The sequence below is a fragment of the Toxorhynchites rutilus genome, chromosome 2 (assembly GCF_029784135.1).
Source record: "Toxorhynchites rutilus septentrionalis strain SRP chromosome 2, ASM2978413v1, whole genome shotgun sequence".
Taxonomy (NCBI): Eukaryota; Metazoa; Arthropoda; class Insecta; order Diptera; family Culicidae; genus Toxorhynchites; species Toxorhynchites rutilus.
In genome coordinates this window covers 153,844,834-153,863,372 of record NC_073745.1, presented here as the reverse complement: position 1 = coordinate 153,863,372, position 18,539 = coordinate 153,844,834, and the positions used below count along the sequence as shown (strand labels likewise).

The 18,539-nt window shown below is 37.1% G+C and overlaps 2 protein-coding genes across 4 annotated transcripts in view; one reads left to right on the top strand and one right to left on the bottom strand.

The window, feature by feature from the left end:
- Nucleotides 1–1,736: 1,736 nt before the first annotated feature.
- LOC129769565 (uncharacterized) overlaps nucleotides 1,737–18,539 on the bottom strand; it is a 42,932-nt gene continuing 26,129 nt past the window's right edge. Inside the window, exons 1-4 of one of the 3 annotated variants that reach the window (XM_055771915.1) lie at nucleotides 5,676–5,827; nucleotides 5,173–5,481; nucleotides 2,200–3,286; nucleotides 1,737–2,142 (exon numbers count right to left, since the gene is read on the bottom strand). In XM_055771915.1, the coding sequence (XP_055627890.1) occupies nucleotides 1,805–2,142; nucleotides 2,200–3,286; nucleotides 5,173–5,265 (1,518 nt within the window). In that variant the 5' untranslated portion in view covers nucleotides 5,266–5,481; nucleotides 5,676–5,827 and the 3' untranslated portion in view covers nucleotides 1,737–1,804. Of the gene's footprint in view, nucleotides 2,143–2,199; nucleotides 3,287–3,511; nucleotides 3,774–5,172; nucleotides 5,482–5,675; nucleotides 5,828–18,539 lie in introns of those variants that run through there. The other 2 variants (XM_055771919.1, XM_055771918.1) reach the window with 2 other exon arrangements.
- LOC129769566 (glutamate--cysteine ligase regulatory subunit) overlaps nucleotides 12,677–18,539 on the top strand; it is a 30,827-nt gene continuing 24,964 nt past the window's right edge. The window contains exon 1 of the mRNA XM_055771920.1: nucleotides 12,677–13,322. Within this exon, the coding sequence (XP_055627895.1) occupies nucleotides 13,215–13,322 (108 nt within the window). The 5' untranslated portion in view covers nucleotides 12,677–13,214. The remainder of the gene's footprint in view (nucleotides 13,323–18,539) is intronic.

Here is an 18,539-nt window from a genome sequence, read left to right as displayed (position 1 = left end):
ATGACAATTCTCACCCAATTCTAAGAGTCGAGTGACTCGAAAGTACAGGGTTTTCCATTTCGGGCTTCCGAAAGTATACAGCCATGCGCTGACAACCGTTTGACATAGCTGTCAACCAAAGCGTCATATCGTTAGTTGGATCGTTTTAGCATCGCACAACGTGTTAATTTTGTTAAATTATACTATAAAAATGATGAAAAACCGGCAAATATTTTTCGAGCATTACGGACGGATTTTGGTCGTCATGGACGGCCTATAGAACACACAATCGCTAATGTAGTGCGTAAATTCGAACAAACTGGATTCGTAGCGGATATTGTGAAACCTGTGCATCATCGTAATGTGCGTTCGGCCGAAAATATTGCTGCTGTTGCTGCCAGTGTGGAGGATGACCCGAATGTTTCTATTCCATGGCGTGCTCATCAATTGGGCTTGTCAAACACATCATTGTGGCGAATTTTGCATTTGGACTTGCACCTACATCCATATACAGTCCTACTAGTACAAACATTAAAGCGTGATGACCATGGAATGGTCATGCATACGTCGATTGGGTGAACGAACAACAGCAGCAAAATGCTGAATTTTCCATCAAAATTTCTTCAGCGATGAGGCACATTTCGAGCTCGGTGGCTATGTGAACACCCAAAATTTCCGTATATGGGGCTCAGAAAATCTACACGTGATTGTTGAGAGGCCTTTGCATCCGCCAAAAGTCACTGTTTGGTGCGCATTATGGTCTGGTGGAGTCATCGGGCCGTATTTCTTTGAAAATGAGGACGGCGAGACGGTAACTGTGAATGGCGAGCGCTATGGCCGCATGTTAACCGATTTTTTTTTACCACAAATTGAAGATATGGATACGGATGACATGTGGTTTCAGCAGGACGGCGCCACGTGCCACACAATACGACCGAACATGGCCATATTGCGAACGAAATTTGAGGGACGCATAATTTCGCGTTTTGGTGATGCCAATTGGCCGTCCAGATCATGCGATTTGAACCCGCTAGACTTTTTTGTGGGGTTATGCGAAAGACCGTGTCTATGCCAACTCTCCGCAAACTCTTGAACATTTGAAAGACATCATTCGTGAAGTTATGACCGAGATACCGCCCCATAGTTGCCGAAAAGTCATCGAAAACTACCTGTTCCGGATCAAGGTGTGCGCAGCCCTAGGTGGACATTTGAATGATGTTGTATTCCACACATAATGACATAAACCAAACTTTAATTTGAAATAAATGTTTCATCGACATTCGAATTCTAAGTGTGTTTTATTTCAATTTACTTTCGGAATTTAAAGTTGGAAAACCCTGTACAATGAGAAATAAAAAGAGTTCAATGCACCTGGCATTTTTTTAATTACGCCGATTCTCAAAATACAAACACGTGCGCAAATTGACTGTCACGTCGTGAAGTGACTCTCGGAATAAACCCCAATGTGTGATCTTTTATCAAAGTAATACTGTAGAAAAGTTTACATATGTTTCAATTTTATAAGATTTGGTTTTTTGTTAGGTTATGTGAGATTATGTACTTTCCGCACATAGTTGGTTTAAACTGAATTTATTGCCCAAACTGACTTGTTCCAGCGCCCGTCCCATGTCGAATGTAACGTACGGGGTTCAATTGATTCACTGGACAAAACCACAACAGAAGACTTTATTTCAAAGGAATACCACCCTATTGTGGGAATAGTATAGTCTTGTGATGTTAGAGGAAACAGAGCTAAATATAATTTTTAAACACTTGAAAACGATTAATAACAAAAATGGTTAACAAAAAACATCTAAACTACACATTATTTTTTATCGATCGATGTCGTACTGGAAGATTTGGTCATTGTTGCTGGTTTTCCAATGATACTTGTCGGACGAACGCTTCCCACAGGTTTAGTCACTGTGACTGATTTCTTCAATGTTGATATTGATCCGCTTTTAGTGTTGCCGGTTGAGGCAACGGATGACGATGAGCTTGTTTTTCGCAGCATGGTGACAGATTTAATTTGTGCTGCGCTGGGACGTGGCGTGTCACCACGTGATCCCAGTGGTCTGGACGAAGCCAGTTGGGATGTTCCGGGAGTCTTTTTCTTCGGGAAGGATGGTGGTCCACCGTTTATCTTTGGTGTATCGGCTCGCCCTGAATTATAAAATTTGGTTATTCATAGTTGAAGGTAACGAGATTACTTAACCATACCTGGCAAAGACATCCTACGAGATACGCTACCGAATGAATTAGATCGCTCGGGAAGATTCGGTGTGAGAATCTTTTTCCTGATTACTGTCTGTGGGGTCGTCGTGAGGACTGATGCTCGTGATAAAGGTCTTTGATAAGGGCTGTTCAATTTCATAACAAGCAGTGCGGCATCGATTTTCTGTCGTGCCTGTTCAAGACATTGGATTACACTCACATCGCGTTCATTGTTTTGATCGGTTAAGGCGTCCCCTTCGAAAACTTTTTCGTTCGGGCTGGATGTAATGATGGCTTTCATGGCATCACTATTAACGAATGAATTATCGTCTGGCATTACATTCAATTGAACATTATCCTGTATAGGTTCGCTAGTGATCATCGGTTTTTCGCGAGGACTTCCATCTGAGCTTTTGGATAACTCACGTGTAGTGTTGCCAATTTCTATACTTCCCGTTGAATTGTTAGACTTGGTGTCATTTGATACTGTTGATGCTTTCGGAGAATTTTCGGACGAACCTGCCAATGATTTTGGCTTCATCGGGCTTAATGCTGGATCAATTGAAACAGTATTTTCTGGGGTATGCATCGTATCCTTACGTGGTACACATTTTCCTTCGGCAGGCGGTGTAGAGAAAGAACTAGGAACACTTATCATATCGGGACTGGTGATGCAGACTTTGGGCATGGCAACCTTTAGCGGAGAACGTAACACATCTTCCCCACGCTCAATAGACTTAATGCTACTCCGGTAGTAGTCAAGCAGATTCGACAGCATTGCCTTCGAAACCAGTGAGCAATTCTCTGAAACTTCTGGCAGTAGATTGGAGGAGGTGTTGTTCTTGAACTTCGAGAACTCTTTTGGACCAGTTGCTTGAACCTCCCAAAATGAAGTTTCCTTCTCATCCTTCTCGGGACAGGAGCAATCCACTAAATCATAGCTCATCCTCGCCTTTACGCCTGACTTGTTGCATTTGATGTCGACCGTTAGCGTGTCACAGTTTAATTTCTCTTTCTCAAAGTCTAAATATTCCAGCTTGAAGCCCATCGATTTTAGCAGCAGCGTCAGATCGATTACATCAACTTTCAGTGGCTAAATGGGAAAAAGCGAATTCCGGAGTGAGAAATAATTGAGTGTGATAGTATAATTTCTGTTGGCATTGGTGGTATGCATAAAGAGTGGGATTGTTTTAGTCATCGTATATAATTCGTTTGTTAAAACTGAATTTCAATTAGCTGCGTCGGTGCTATTTCAAAAATGTGTACGTCCCGTTTATATTATATTCGGCAGTGCTCCTACTTTGGATATATACTTAACTGTGGGGACAATAATTGAATGAGCGGCTTATTTGCTCATCACTTAACGGTGAGGTAATTTCCAACTGTATTCTTTTCATGACCTGAAGAACGGGTTTGATCGAGTGTCGAATGTTGAATTGTTGTGTTGAATTAACGGAGAAATGAATGTCAAGAGGGATTATTGAATGCTATCAATAATTCACACGGAAACGAAAAGACTGTTATCCAATGATGGAATATACGGAAGAAATTCAGTCCGAACCTTGAACAGAGATGACAAACAATGAACAGTTTCAAATCGTCAGTGGTGGAATTACGAGGGGCCTCCAATACTAGATATACATCATTCAAGTGATCACGAATATCAAAGAACCAAGACCCCCTGATGTGTTCCAGATTTAACCGAGCGTTCATCAGAGAGACCATCGTCAATTTTCATCATGAGGGAAAGTTCAATCAAATAAGATTTCAACTAATGCAAAATATTTCCACTGAGACCCAGCTCGTTGAACTTTTGCTCTGCAATATCGTGGTTGATTTTGTCGAAGGCGGCGGACAGATCGGTGTAGACTGCATCCATTTTTTACTGCATAGCATTGGACAGTCCATCGAAAACGTATGACATGAAAGAGAGTAGATTCGTTGTGGTTGAACACTTCGGAACGAAACTATGTTGATCCTCATCGAATGTGGTAATTGTAGTGGGAGAAAATCGGTCCCATAACGACGAGTTCAAAAAGTTTGGAAACCCCGTTCCTTAGGTCGCCGTACACTGTTTGTCCGGAGGTCAGATATTTGACATTTTTTAACTTGCAAAATTTGGTTTGATATTTGTACAAACACTATTTTGTTTGCCACTCTTCAATTATCGACAGTGGCAAACAATGTCAAACATAGAACATGGCAAAAAATTGACTGAAATATTCAAGGTAACCTAATCTTATACCGACAGGTTTGAAGAACAGACCGAAAAAATATTTCGGGCATCCAATAATTGGATATTTGCTTGTCATGTTTTGTGTCCAATATATTTGATCAGTACACGAAAAATAATTTTTTTAAATTTTTTCGTAGGATTTTTTCCACAATTTACTTTTTTCAAAAAAATATTATACTTGCGAAGAAATTGGATTTTATTTTCACAATTATTGATTGTATTTCTATAGTTTACTCATTTAAATACAGAAGGCGCTATGTTTTTATATGTTTTTTTTTTAAAGTTGAGGTTTTTTATATAACATATCCCAAAATCCGAAGATCGTTTCTTTTTGTTTTTGAGTCATTATTTTTCAAAATTTACCGATAATTCGAAAAATATGTGTATAGAGTAAGGTATAATAACTATCTTTGTTTACAAGATTGGCAATTTTAACTTTATTGTTTTGTTCATGAGCGAAACATCAGGAAATAATTTTATCACGAATATTTTGAACTATACGATCATCTATTACTTTTCAATCAAATGCAGATAAATCGCACATTCATATTCATAGTTTACATTTTGTCAGTAATTTTTCGATATGCCACAAACCATGGCAATGAAAACTAGTCTGTTTTGGTTAGATTAGAATAAACGATCGCACCACAAACATCTGTTTATTCTCTTTAGCTTCGCATCATCAAAATCAACCCATTCGTAACTATTTTCGATTATACCATATGCTCATAATTTCAACTCACATTTCCATCGTCCAATCCGGCTCGTGATTGCTGCACCTCCATCCATTTGGTAATCAAATCGGGAAGTTTAATATTTTCTCCTGATGCCGCCATAGTTGTAACGGTACTCTATGCACAATATCTGTCACAAATCGCTTTAAAACAAAAACTGCAGTTTCCAGGCGAAATCCAGCGCGGGATGAATCCTCTTGCTGCTGCTCATAAGGTGAGCAGAGAGATAACGTGTCTAGTTTTATATTAATATTAGCTTTAGATAATCACACACGGCAATGCAACGAGAATTCCAGAGAACGGTACCGTCCCACTGAACTAGAAAATGTCGAAGAAAAACAATGAACTATATGCAAACGATAATGACGAACGGAGGAATGTGCGTCTTCCGACGTCGCGAACTGTGCACAGTACTGGAGTGGCTCGCCCCGTAGTTCTACTAGCAGTGAGGATTTGAATGGATTTCTCCGGAGTTGTTGGCACACCGAGTTCTGGAGAAGAACGATCCTCACCTATGATCTAACGTATTTTTTCGGTTGCACGCGTGGTATACACATATAAACAAAGTGTCTTGTTTTTAGACGCTTTGTTTGTATTTCGCCGGTTCCAACGTTATCGATTATGGGAATGATTTTATGGAAGTTGTGCTTCGATGGATGACGCACCGCCAGCTCTGCTATATTCAATTATTTGCTCGTTACTGAACTGCATGCAAGCAAATGGAGACACTGAAATATGTTTTTGGCAGTAGGCGGGAAGTAGCGGTGACCGCTATCAATTCTTACAATCGGAGAGAAAGCAGAATAGCAAATTAGCGATGGTCACCTCCGCTTATGAGTACCTCAAAGTGATGTGTGTTTCCAAATTTTTGCATGACTTTCTATCGCCTATGTAGTTGAAGCGAATTGTTTGAATTGTTTATATTATTTGTGGCATCATTACAAACAGGAATAATATCGAGGTATTATATAGTGTCCTTGTATACTGTTATGTGAGTTTTAGGTTCAACTATGTACTGTTCAGTTTTTGTTCTTGATATGAACAATCCTATCTACTAAATTGCTTCTATAAAATGAAACCTAAATTTGAAATTGGAATTGAAGCATGCACCAATAGAACATTATTATCTTCCACTATCTTTCGTTTCATGTTCCTAGTCTTAGCACTAATCTGGTGATGAATTTACCTCCCAACCCGTGCTCTACCAGCTGGCAGTTGATATAGGTTTGAAAATTTTTAGATTTATGGATTTTCGGATTTTTATTCTTTTAGACTTTTTGTATTTTTTAATTTTAAGATTTTTGTATCTGTAGTGTAGTGTAAAACTCTTTCGAGGAATTCGAAAACCTAATTTATGTATGATGGAATGAAAGAAGGGAACTTATCTGACACCACTGCCTGCTCAGCCCAATTATACCGATGTTTCCCTTGGTGGGAGACTCTGCGCACTCGTAGAAAATTCACGAACCACCAGTGCTCAATAAAAAATAAGAATTTCTTCAGTGATATGGTGAAAAAAAAATATTTCAAGCAATTCAGTATTTTTTATTAAATACATAACGGTTGTTCTTCAAAAAAAGTCAATGAATGTTGGCAAAATGGCCGCGCTCAGCCGTACGGCGTGGTGGAGATGCTCTCACAAGAGCGCTGGCACTGACATCCATCTTCCGGATGCAATTCCGAATCATCGTAGTCAGTTGCTTGGTGTCCGTGGCCCACCAATTATTCTTGTGTACCAGGACACTGACGGAGCCGAGAAAATCCTCGATCGAACGGCACTGGGCCAAGTTGGTCGGGTTCCGTTCTTTGGGTAAGTACGGTATCTGTTTTCCCTCGAGGTATGTTAACGTCTTCTTGGCGTAATGGAAAGACGCTTTGTCCGGCTAGAAGGCACTTCAGGCACTCCTCCTGATACACCATCTGGTTGATGGTAAGTCTTCTCGGCTTGTTAAACCAGGGCTTTGAAATCCATTTGTAGGAGATTGCAATATACAGCATAACTTTCTTCTCAAACTTATGCTTGTATGTGTACTTCACCCCGGGAGGTGTGGACGCCTTGTCGCTGGTATAGTACCGGTCATTGCCGGGAACGTGGGACTTTGACAGCGGAAAATAACTCTCGTCGTCCAGTACGAACAACGTCCCGCGATAATTCTTCGTCATCCACCGGATTTCACGGTTGCTATCAGCTCGCCCGTGTACTCTGGGGACCTACTCTTTTTCCGAAAGACGGTGCTCTCCTGCTTGGGGGTTCTGTGGATGTAGGAATAGGAGCAGCGAAATTTTCGGTCGACGTCACGCAAACTCGTACCGTCCTTGTTGTCGCAGCTTTTCCATAGATTCCTTCTTCTTTTTCTTCATGATCTTCACCGGATGGCCACTACCGATCTTCCGCTCGACGTTCCGGGATGCCAGGATCCGGTAAATAGTGCTCACCGGCACATTTTCGTTCCGAAAGTGGTCTACTGAAAACTTTTTTCCTTGACTAAATGAGGTTTATGGACCACCTAGCCCCCCCCCCCCTATGTAACAAAAAGTAACGCAAGACAAATCCCCCTCCCCCTCATGTTACGTAACGCTAATCTGTACACAAAGTCAAAGCCGTTTGAAAAATTTTTACCTTTTTTTAAAGAAATGAGAATATCAACGTAAAAAAATCAGATATCTGCCCAGGTCGGAATCAAATGTTTAGACGAAAGTTCTATATATGCGAGTAGTGACTTCGGAAGAACTTTCGACAAGTTCATAGAATTTCGAACAAACAGAGATGGACAATTAATCACATCACATCTGTTGGGATTGGTGCTTTTAAACCATCTGGTGTTTAGCTGAGAAGACCATGAACTGGTATAAATTGATGTTGATTTACACAAAAATAACTACTCCTTTGTTCAATGCGGCAGTTCCTGCCGTTACATTTCACTACCTGCAAAAGGTCTAAGAATATCTTTACGTGGCGAGCAAACAACTCGACTTGATATTGTACTAATTCCGTTTCGTCGATTTGGGAGTTTGCGGACTTAATAGGGGAAAGTCGGGATAGACGGACACCCCTGTATTATTAATAAATAACATTTTTATTTTAAATTTCAATGATATACAAACCATCTAAGTGTACACAGTTAGTATCACAGGTATTGATACACTGCATTGCAAAGTGTATCAATACCTGTGATACTAACTGTGTACACTTAGATGGTTTTCTGTTAAATTTATTAATAAAAACAAAAAATAATCTACACAAAAAAGAGAGCAGCTCGATGTAAATTTTCGTCTGCAGAAGATAAGGTTCTCATTATTATCGAGTAATTTTTTGGTGTATTTTTCGCTACATGAGTGTATTACCATCACTTTTCTTCCAATTTATCGAATCAGTGGTGAAGTTTTATCATTTTTACTCCAGAAATATGTATGGAAAAAGAATACGAAACAAGTCGGGTAAGACGGACACTCCATCGACTAATGTCGAACATTTCGTTTTTGAAACAAATTGATTATCTCCTCCTTCTTTGTTTAACAGATGCCCACTAACTACGTTTGCAAGTGCAACCAGATATCATGGACGAATAAGCAGAGCGGTTTTTAAAACCTAATCCGAATTTGTCATTCCAAATGCCGGAAGCTATTTTGGACATGAAAAAAATTGCAAATTGCAAACTTTTTTGGTGATTTTAGTCTAGCCTTTTTGTTCGATCACTTTTAAGGCCTTATGGTTTTTAAGGTTTATGTACTTGATAAGTTTTGGTGGTCTTCAAACCAAAACTTATCAAGTACATAAACTTGAATTTTCAGATAGTGGTCATCTTTCCCACCCCAGGTGTCCGTCTTTCCCGCCAAATGTCCGTCTTTCCCGACTCAATCTCATTTTTTTTTAAAGTCGGACACATTAATTTTGCAAAATTTCTGCCTCAAAGACAAATTTTATCATAAATATCATAAATATAGATATTATTTGTATAGTAACATTATATGAAATTAAATAACATGGCACGAATACACTCTGGCATTCTGGTCTGGTCGTTTAATAATAGTAATAGGTAATAGATAATATTCAATGTAAAATATAAATATAGATGATGAATAATAAACAAATGCTTAACAAGGGATGTTCAGAGTAGGCCTAGTACAGTTTTCGATAGTTTGAAACCTACAATTTAAGAATTCAAAACATGAAATTTATAATTTGAAATCTTCCGTAAAATCGTATTGACATTGGCATAGCTAGAGAAAAGCAATGTGAGAGTCTTAGTGAGTGGTTACATTAGATTTGAATTCCAAAAAAGTTCGTTTTTATTATAGTTGGTGAAACACAAATTATTTTGTTCACTCGAAGTAGGCGTGTGGCTATGGACTAGAATTGGGCGATCTTTGGAAAAAAATTGATTTTGATGGATCAATTGTTTAAACGGCGCAGGGATCGATTCACTGATTAAACTGGTACCAAAGATTCGATCTTTGAAAAATCGAATGCCTTTTTTTCCAATTCATTTACTTGTTCTATAGAAGTGCTGTCCTTTCTTAAAACATGGAATAAACATTTCACATTTTTATTCAAATATCAAAGGCATTTCATTTTGATTCTCAGAATGAATGTCACAAAAAAACTTCAAAGCTCAGAAAAAATGTATTTTCCAGGGCATTCGTCTTGAACCGTCATGGAATTATTTAATTGAATAAATTAATTGAAAATTATTATTAGAAATTCAACAACTGGTACTCATCCAGAACTCTGTTGACAATAAATCCGTTGAATCCGATCGTGTCATACGTCTGGTATTTAGTCGAAATCTTAGTTCTAGTCCCAGTTTCATTAGTTCAGTTCTTGTTCTGAAACTACCAAACTTACAAAACTGCTCCTACGAAGTTTACGACCATGAATTTGAACACCTTCAAAGGGATCCAATGTTTATGAACTTTTTCAAGTTGTTTTTGATGAGATTAAAATCAATGTTCACTGGAAATTAAATTTACAGTTTAAATTTACAAAGTAAAAGCTGTGCACTGTCGGGAATATTAATCTCACTAACAAAAAACGCGCAATAACATCTTCTCTCGCACTTTGCGTATATGGGTAGCCATTTTCTTTTTATTGATATTTAATTTTTGGTTACAAAGTATGTACACAATCACAGAAAAGGAATCTCGCCATTTTTCGACATGATTACTTCGCGATGATTAAAATTAAACGACAAAACACAACTTTTTACATTTTATGAATGATCATTATCGTAATTTTTTTTAATGTTTTGAATACAGATGTTATAAATTTCTTTGAACAACACAAATTAATTATTACAAATGGATTGAAGCACTGGATTGGATTATTCCTTCTCAAAATTTTGCATTTTCTTTTTTTGCTTGAGCAGTGGTCATAATGTTTTGTCTGACTCTGTATATTAGGTAGGGAAAAAAGAAATCGATCATTTTAACTCTTTGTGGTCGTTTGTCTGCTCTCAGCCACCACAGCAAAAAAACCATGCCAATCTTATTTTTACGCGACCAAGTTTATGCTTTTCCTAAACGAAGCTTGATGTCTAATGAACCTGTTCACGAATCAATACGACGCTCCTACGAATAATAGATAACGGTACTCAGTATCAAACAAAGTGGTCACCCACACAAAATAACGCACAGTGCGTTGAATGCATAAAAATGTGGGACAAAAATTCATAACAGCAGAATTTAGCCATTGTAACCCTTTGGTGTCATGGAAAAGATTGTTGATAAATATCAGAACTACTGTTTGTATAAATGTCTCATGTTATTTAAATAATCGTATAAGTGTCTCAAGCGACAAAATCTTTGTTCATCTAAAGTGAAAACATTTGATCATTTCGGATACCCTGAAATCATTATTTGAGTAGTTGTTTTTAAAGAGTAAAATAATTGTTTGCATAAGTGTCTTATGTCATCTGAATAATCTGTTTATTACGTTGTTAAAATTGACAAGTGCTGATATTTTCGGATACACATTGCTGGCATCAATTATACATTCATTGCATTAACATATCAGAAAATGTCTCATATTCAACGGATAAAAAAAATTAAATTATGTATTAATTATACTTCATATGATTCGCTCTTGGAGACTATTTCGAAAGATTTCGCGCAAAATAAAGTTCACAAAATAAATTAAAAAAATATTGTTTTTCATAATCTTGCATGTATCACTGCTTTTTCAAGGGAAAATAATTCCGACCAGTACGATACCCATGCCCAAATTTAATACGACCGCAAAGGGTTAAATGTCGATAAAATCACAGAAATCATCGAAGTTGACCGGCATATTAGTAGTCGCAGCAGTCGAAGCTAATGATAATTTTGTTAAACGGATGAAAATTGGGGATAAGAAATGGGTCACATACCACAATATTGTGCGAAAACTATCGTGGTCCATGTATGGTGAATCAGCTCAAATGGTGGCCAAACCAGGACTAATGGTTAGGTAGGTGCTACTGAGTATTTGGTGGGACTTGGAAGGAATATTTATTATGAGCTGATTCCGTGTGGCCAAACACTAAGTTTAGATCTCTACTATCAACCACTAGCCTGTGTAAAGCTGACGATTGACCAGAGACGGTCAGAATTGTTGGTTTGTTTGTTTGTTTCGGTCAGAATTGGCCAACAGAAAAGTGTTGAGAAGTTTTAATTCATCTATCATATAGTCCGGACCTGACACCAAACGATTACCACCCTTTTCTCGCACTGAGAAACTTCCTGAGTGATCAGGAATTGGGAAGAAGAGAAGATTGTGAAAATCGATTAATAGAGTTTTTCGCCAATAAGGACCAAGACTTCTACGAGAGAGGAATTATGAAGCTACCCTTAAAAATGCAACAAATTATTAAACATAACAGTGCATACCCAAATCGGACAATACGAAACATCTAAAATAAAGTTTTGAATTTCACGCAAAAATAAATTTTAGTATCATATTCTTATGTCGATCTGGTGAAATTCCATCAGTCAAGAAAACAGCAAAAACGATAAAACCCTGAACAACATGATTATCTTAGGTTGAACGTGATTCAACGGGCATTTTGAAAGTAACAAATTGTAACTACATAACGATAGTAGAAACGAAGCGTCTCACTTTTTGGCAGGCTAGACGTCCAAATGTCAAATTCATTCATAACAAAAATACTACATCGGTAGTAGTTCAACGATTGTAAAATCAACATAACATGAAGCATCCGACGGTCCATGCCAATACCACTACATGGGCTGGCGCCGTATCGAGGGAACCACGCGTCAACAAGCACGTGGTCCACGAATACAAGAAGCTTGCTTGTTTCCTCATTATTGGCCAACTCAAACACTACCACAGGTGTGCAATGGATACTGGAACCGTTCGCTCGAGCATACGCTGTCCCCTCGACGTTTCTTATCAGTCATGGAATCTCGTGCACACACGAATTTATCAAACATTGGATACGCCACGCATCGGTGTTGGTTCCGAGCCGCACCGAGAATGTGTGTAAATACTGCTGCTCTTGAAAATGTTTGGGTGTGTTTACTATCGCTGATAAAAGTTATTTTGTCTACAGACACCAGACACCGTTCTAGTAGTAAGGAAGCTACAGCTAACTCACTAGTAACCATACGATTTGCTGGTTTAGTATTTGAGACGCTGTTCGATGAACCGGTTCACACCGTTCGATCATTCCAACATAGCAAGCTTTACATAAAACATATAGCCTTTCCGTCTGCTGTCTGTCGTTCGCCGTGATTGATATTGAATTTGAAGTCGGAAAAGTGTCATAGCATAGAAGCTGACAAGAGATAATTTCTTGCGTCAACACAGTGGTGGACGTCTGATTATTAGCAAACATCCCATCCCCGTTCGTTGTATCTATTACATGAAGTGAGTGATATATTTATTCGATTCGTGAAAAGAAACCTTATCTCTCAAGGTTAACACCGTGGGCTGTGAAGTGGAATCACTTTTTGTGTATCGTAGTTGAATCGTGTGCTTAACTTGGATTGGTGCTGAGGTCATTCATTATCTCCTACAAACGATAACTAGTGTGTAATATCAAGACAATCGAAAAATGCTGTCTCATTTGCTTAAGGAGAATGTCAATGTAATTGTCAGCACCGGAAATGTGCTGAACGTAAGCGACCTCCGGAAGAAAGCTGGCCAGAAACCAACAGATGAGGTGAGTACATTTTGCACTCCGCGAAATTGGATTCTGGGCTGGGTCTTGTCGGGTAAAAATAGAACCCTTTAAAAACGACCGGTAACCGGCTTCAGTATGCTTTTTCTGGTTGGTTGATGTAGAAAGCGGTCGGTTTGAGTGAAAAGAAAAACCCTAATGTATAGTGCTAATCAAAACATATTGAACCAGGCTCGATGGGAAAATTAATCGCTGTTTTGGCAGATTTACGACCAATACTTTGAGTGGTGTTCGACGCCACTTACAGTGGTGCCATACTCTGGGAGGGATAGTGACGATGGAATGAAATTTGTAGTCATTGGTGTGATCATTGATGAAGTGAGAAAGATTACACAATGCGAAATCAGAATATATAAAATACGTATATAATTGCGCAATAATTTCCCCTTTTTTTATTTATGTTAGTGGTCGAAATACTTGATAGTAAAAAGCTCAGATCATTCGGGAATTGAACAGTATGTCTGAGTATAAATTCTAGATAACTGAATGTACATTCTGTCAAATATACACCGGGAATTTGTGTTTAAAAGAAATGCTATATTTGTCATCTAACTTTATATTATCGCCCTCAAAATATGCCCCTTCTGAAGCAATAAACCTTTTCCAACGAGCAATCCAGTCATCGAAACACTTTTTTCTATAAAGCATGTCTGATTGCGATGAAATTTTTGAAGAAAATTTAGCACTTTTGGCACTAGTCGTGCTGCAGCTTTTCTCATGCCCAAAACATTAACCAAAATATGACGTACAATCACGTAAGAGATATTTATTTTACGGGCTAGCTCTCTCAAACTTAAATGACGATTTCCGTGCACCGTTCCTTTTATTTTGTCGATTTTTTCGTCAGTTGAAGAGGTGGATGGCCGTCCTTGATGTGGCAAATCGACCGTCTCTGAATGCCTCATACCATTCATAAACTCGTGTTTTCAACATAGTTGCGTCACCAAATGTATTCTGCTACATTTCCAATGAAACCGTCACAAGCAATTTTGTTTGAAACATAAAATTTCATACATTATCTTGTATCAATAGCATTATCCATATCGAAAATCGCCGCAAAAACAAAAATTTGTTTCTAATGACGCTTTAAACAAAAAAGATGACAGATCGCGCTCAAAATTGACATTAATATCACTGTCAGTTGTACCAACTTGAAAATACATAGAAGAAAGCTCAGCGAGAGGATTGAAAATCACAAATTTCCGGTTTATCTTTGACAGAAGAAGTATGTTGGTATAATAACCATTCACGACATTTATAGAAAAAAATGATGAACAGATAGAAATATTCAGTTTGAACAATTATACATCATGTATTATTGTTATGTTCATCGGTTATATTTTTGTTGCAATTATTCCTCCCTTCGATCTGCAAGCACTGTAAGAAGTCTGATAAGCGTATACGAGCATACATCTGGGTTTTTTCTCGTCGTCTGTCTGCCGGCAGTTTGCACATGAAAGCACCATTTACTGCTGAGTAATAAATTGTACAAAAGCAATCAGCATTCTACTATTACGCAATCACGCAATTACGCAATTTCCGAGTTTAGACTACAGCAACAAATCGTGGATAGAATTAGAAAAATTTGACAAACCTGAATAATCTGAATCAATGTATTTCTGTATGAAGACGGAAAAACGGAAGTTGCTTAAATTTCAAATTTCAAGAGGTTTGAGTGATTTTACTATCGAATTTAATTTATTGGGGGTTGTTCTTCGATAGGTAAATTGATGGATCTTCGTTTGTACCATAGAGCAATTTAATGCCAAATCATCCGGCCGATTGGTACTTATGATGGAAACTACCTAAAATCACAATTTTCATTATAATATGACCAATTTAAGTTACGACTGATTTTTGACAAAGTTGTTGGAAAATAAATAAGCTATTTAGGAAAAATTACATTTAAATACAGTGTCCAAAAATATTATTCAAATAATTCAATTTAATATTAAAAACTTTTATATTCTTAAAATTCCTAGGACTTACTGTTCTCAAGATATCACCAATTTCTCATAATGAAAATAATTTTAGTAAAATGTCGGGAACTTTGTAGTAGTGTTCAGCAGCAACATGCTTTTTCTGATATTTCATGAACATGATTTTGATTAGTTTAAATTCGTTATCTCCAGAAGGGCTAGTCCTAGAACAAAACGTTATATATAGATTTTAATGTAAAGGAGTATGTAGGCTGCCACGTGTTCGGCTGTCAAACTTTCATTTCCGCTTGAAATCCATCAGTTCAGTTGCAGTTCCACCCTTATTCTTCATTATGTGCTCCACAATTGACCAGTATTTCTCATTTGGCCATATTTTCGAAGTATTAGCCGAATTCATCCCGTTGGAAAACACTGTAACGCCATTTTCGTCAGAGTCCGGTCAAAATAGACAATCCACTTCATGCTGCTCCAGAAAAGGCAGTAATCCCTTCTTCTGTAGACACTCCTACTGGTAAATTTGCTGGTTCATGTTCAAAGAAGTAACGAATTTCGCTTGATTGCAGATTGCATGAAAGAAACTTGACTTCTTCTCGATTTAACATTATTCCTCGGCACTGTTACGTCAACCAAGATATTGGATAAAATAACGTGTTATGAACCGTTGGAGGTGCTGTTGCACCACTCTCGGAATTTCATGCGATGTTATTTTCCCGGAACCGTTTAGAAAGCCACACACCGTGGATTTCAGAGTTTTGCTAACGATTTGCTCGAGCGAATAGACCTCTGAATTTTCGTTCCGAGTTTGCAGGACCGAATCGCGACGCACTTGCTCCGGTGCATGATGAAATCAAATTAACTTATCCAGACAGCCAATGCCTACTGTGATTCTATACACTATTAGCTATTCAGTGAAAATCTGGGAAGAAATGCCGATCGAAGTCGTGCGTGCAGTTTGTGATAATGTCGAAAAGCGTTTGCCGACCGTAATCAAATACCGTTTTGTCTCATATTCCGAACACTTCATTTTTAAATGTAAATTTACTGAACTTTTGTTTTATAAATAATTGATTAATGAAAACACAGACATTCTTTGAGGTATAGGCTTCATTTTGATATCATTTACAAGTATCAACACAGCCTATAATTTTTAATAGGCTTCATTTTGACATCATTTACAGGTATCAACACAGCCTATAATTTATAATATTAGGCATTTGCAAAAATGTGACAGTCAAAACCAATGTTAAAATGTTTGCATTAGCAAATTCCGTAAAAAACAAGCATCGTTCATTGTTCAGTTTTTGTAGTTGTTTCAAATATTTTGTTTGTTGTTTTCATGTTAAGTGCTAGAGGATGTATGAACCTAGAATAAATGGGGGAAAAATGATATTTTATGCAGAAATCTTCATTAAAATTAATATTGAAGTAGTGTTCGGAATATGAATCAAGTTTCTACGCATGATTCAAATTCCGAACACTTCATTTTCAAATGTAAATTTACTGAACTTTAACGTTATAAATAATTCAATGATCTTCGAGTTATAGCTTTCATTTTAACATCATTTACAAGTATCGATACAGCCTATAATTTATAATATTAAGCATTTTCAAGAAAGTGACAGTCAAAACCAATGATAAAATGTATGCATTAGCAAATTCTGTAAAAAAACAAGCATCGTTAATTTTTCAGTTTTTGTAGTATTTTTCAACTATTTTGTTTGCTGTTTTCATGTTAAGTGTTAGAAATGGTAAGAATCTACGATAAATAGATGAAATAAAATGATAATTTATGCAGATTTCTGCATCTGCATTGAAATTAGCGTTCGGAATATGAATCAAGTTTCTACGCATGATTTAAATTGCCAACACTTCATTTTTAAATGTGAATTTTATGAACTTTAATGTTATGAATAATCTAATATTCAAAACCCTGACATTCTTTAGGTTATATACTTCATTTTAACATCATTTACAGGTATCGATACCGATATAGCGCCCTTGGTCCCGAAACCATGCAAACTATAAGAAACAAAAACAAACAATGATTACAAAAGCAAAATCCATTTTTTGCGAACATAACATTTTCTTAAAAAGGCTAGCTAATTGATTTTAGTTTGATGTATCGAACATATGAAGTGGTTCAATAGTTTAAAAGTAATGATTTAAAAAAAATGCATTTTTGATGTACGGAATTTGAGACAAAAGTGTTCGGAACATGAGTCAGTGACAAAAATGGTGTTCGGAATTTGAGACAAAAGTGATTAAACATATTTTTAGTTTTTCAACATGAATATGTAAATCAATTTTATTGTAGTCAAATGAAAAAGAAGGTTCTATTGTATCCAAAGATCAAATTAATTTCGAGAAACTGTACCGTTTTGCGTAATGAGACACTGTTTAATGGCCACAATGGTTTAAAGGCTTAAGTATTCGGAATATGAGACAAAACGGTACAAAGGCGAATGATTTGATCTGATCTAATTCCATTGTAACTTCACTCCTTCACCATGATAAAAGAAAGGAACTTTTATGGCATAAACAAAGTGTATGAGTGTAGCGTATGTTTGAACGAGAAATCCTAATAAAATCAATGTTTTGGAACTCATCAGGTATGATAATTATTACGATTATCCCAGATTTTGAATAACACTACAAATTTAATGTCGTGTGATAAGAAAGAAGAAAATTGATATTGGCACTATGGCAGTTTTCATTTTTTGTTGCTCACTGAGCTGACTGCTGAATTTCATCCAAGGGTGTAGGGAAGGGTTATCAATTCTGAACAATTGTATTCAATACAGTTTTGAGCATATAGACAAAAAAATAATATAAAAATCAATGGCTGCCATACAAAAGAAACATAGATTTCTGCCTAACTCGAGAAACTAAACGGAGCCAAATTTGGCATATAGAGGTTTTAAGGGGCAAGAAATGTTTCTATTGTGGTACGACACTCCTCCCCTCTCTTTAAGGGGAGGCTGTCCTACAAATGAAACACAAATTTCTGCATATTCCGAAAACTAATCAAGCAAGAGGTAAGCACAAAACTCGAGGAAGGAATGGTTATATTTGAGATGTCATAATTTTATTATATTTCCTGTATCAAATATGTATTCCAAGCAGTGTCTTAGAATATCAACAAATATTCACGAGAAACGAATATGATTTTGTTCCAGTGTAAATGATTTTTTTTCAGCTTGGAACACACTGCCCTCATTATATTGATGACAATAACAAACGAGTTCATTTTGTTCATATC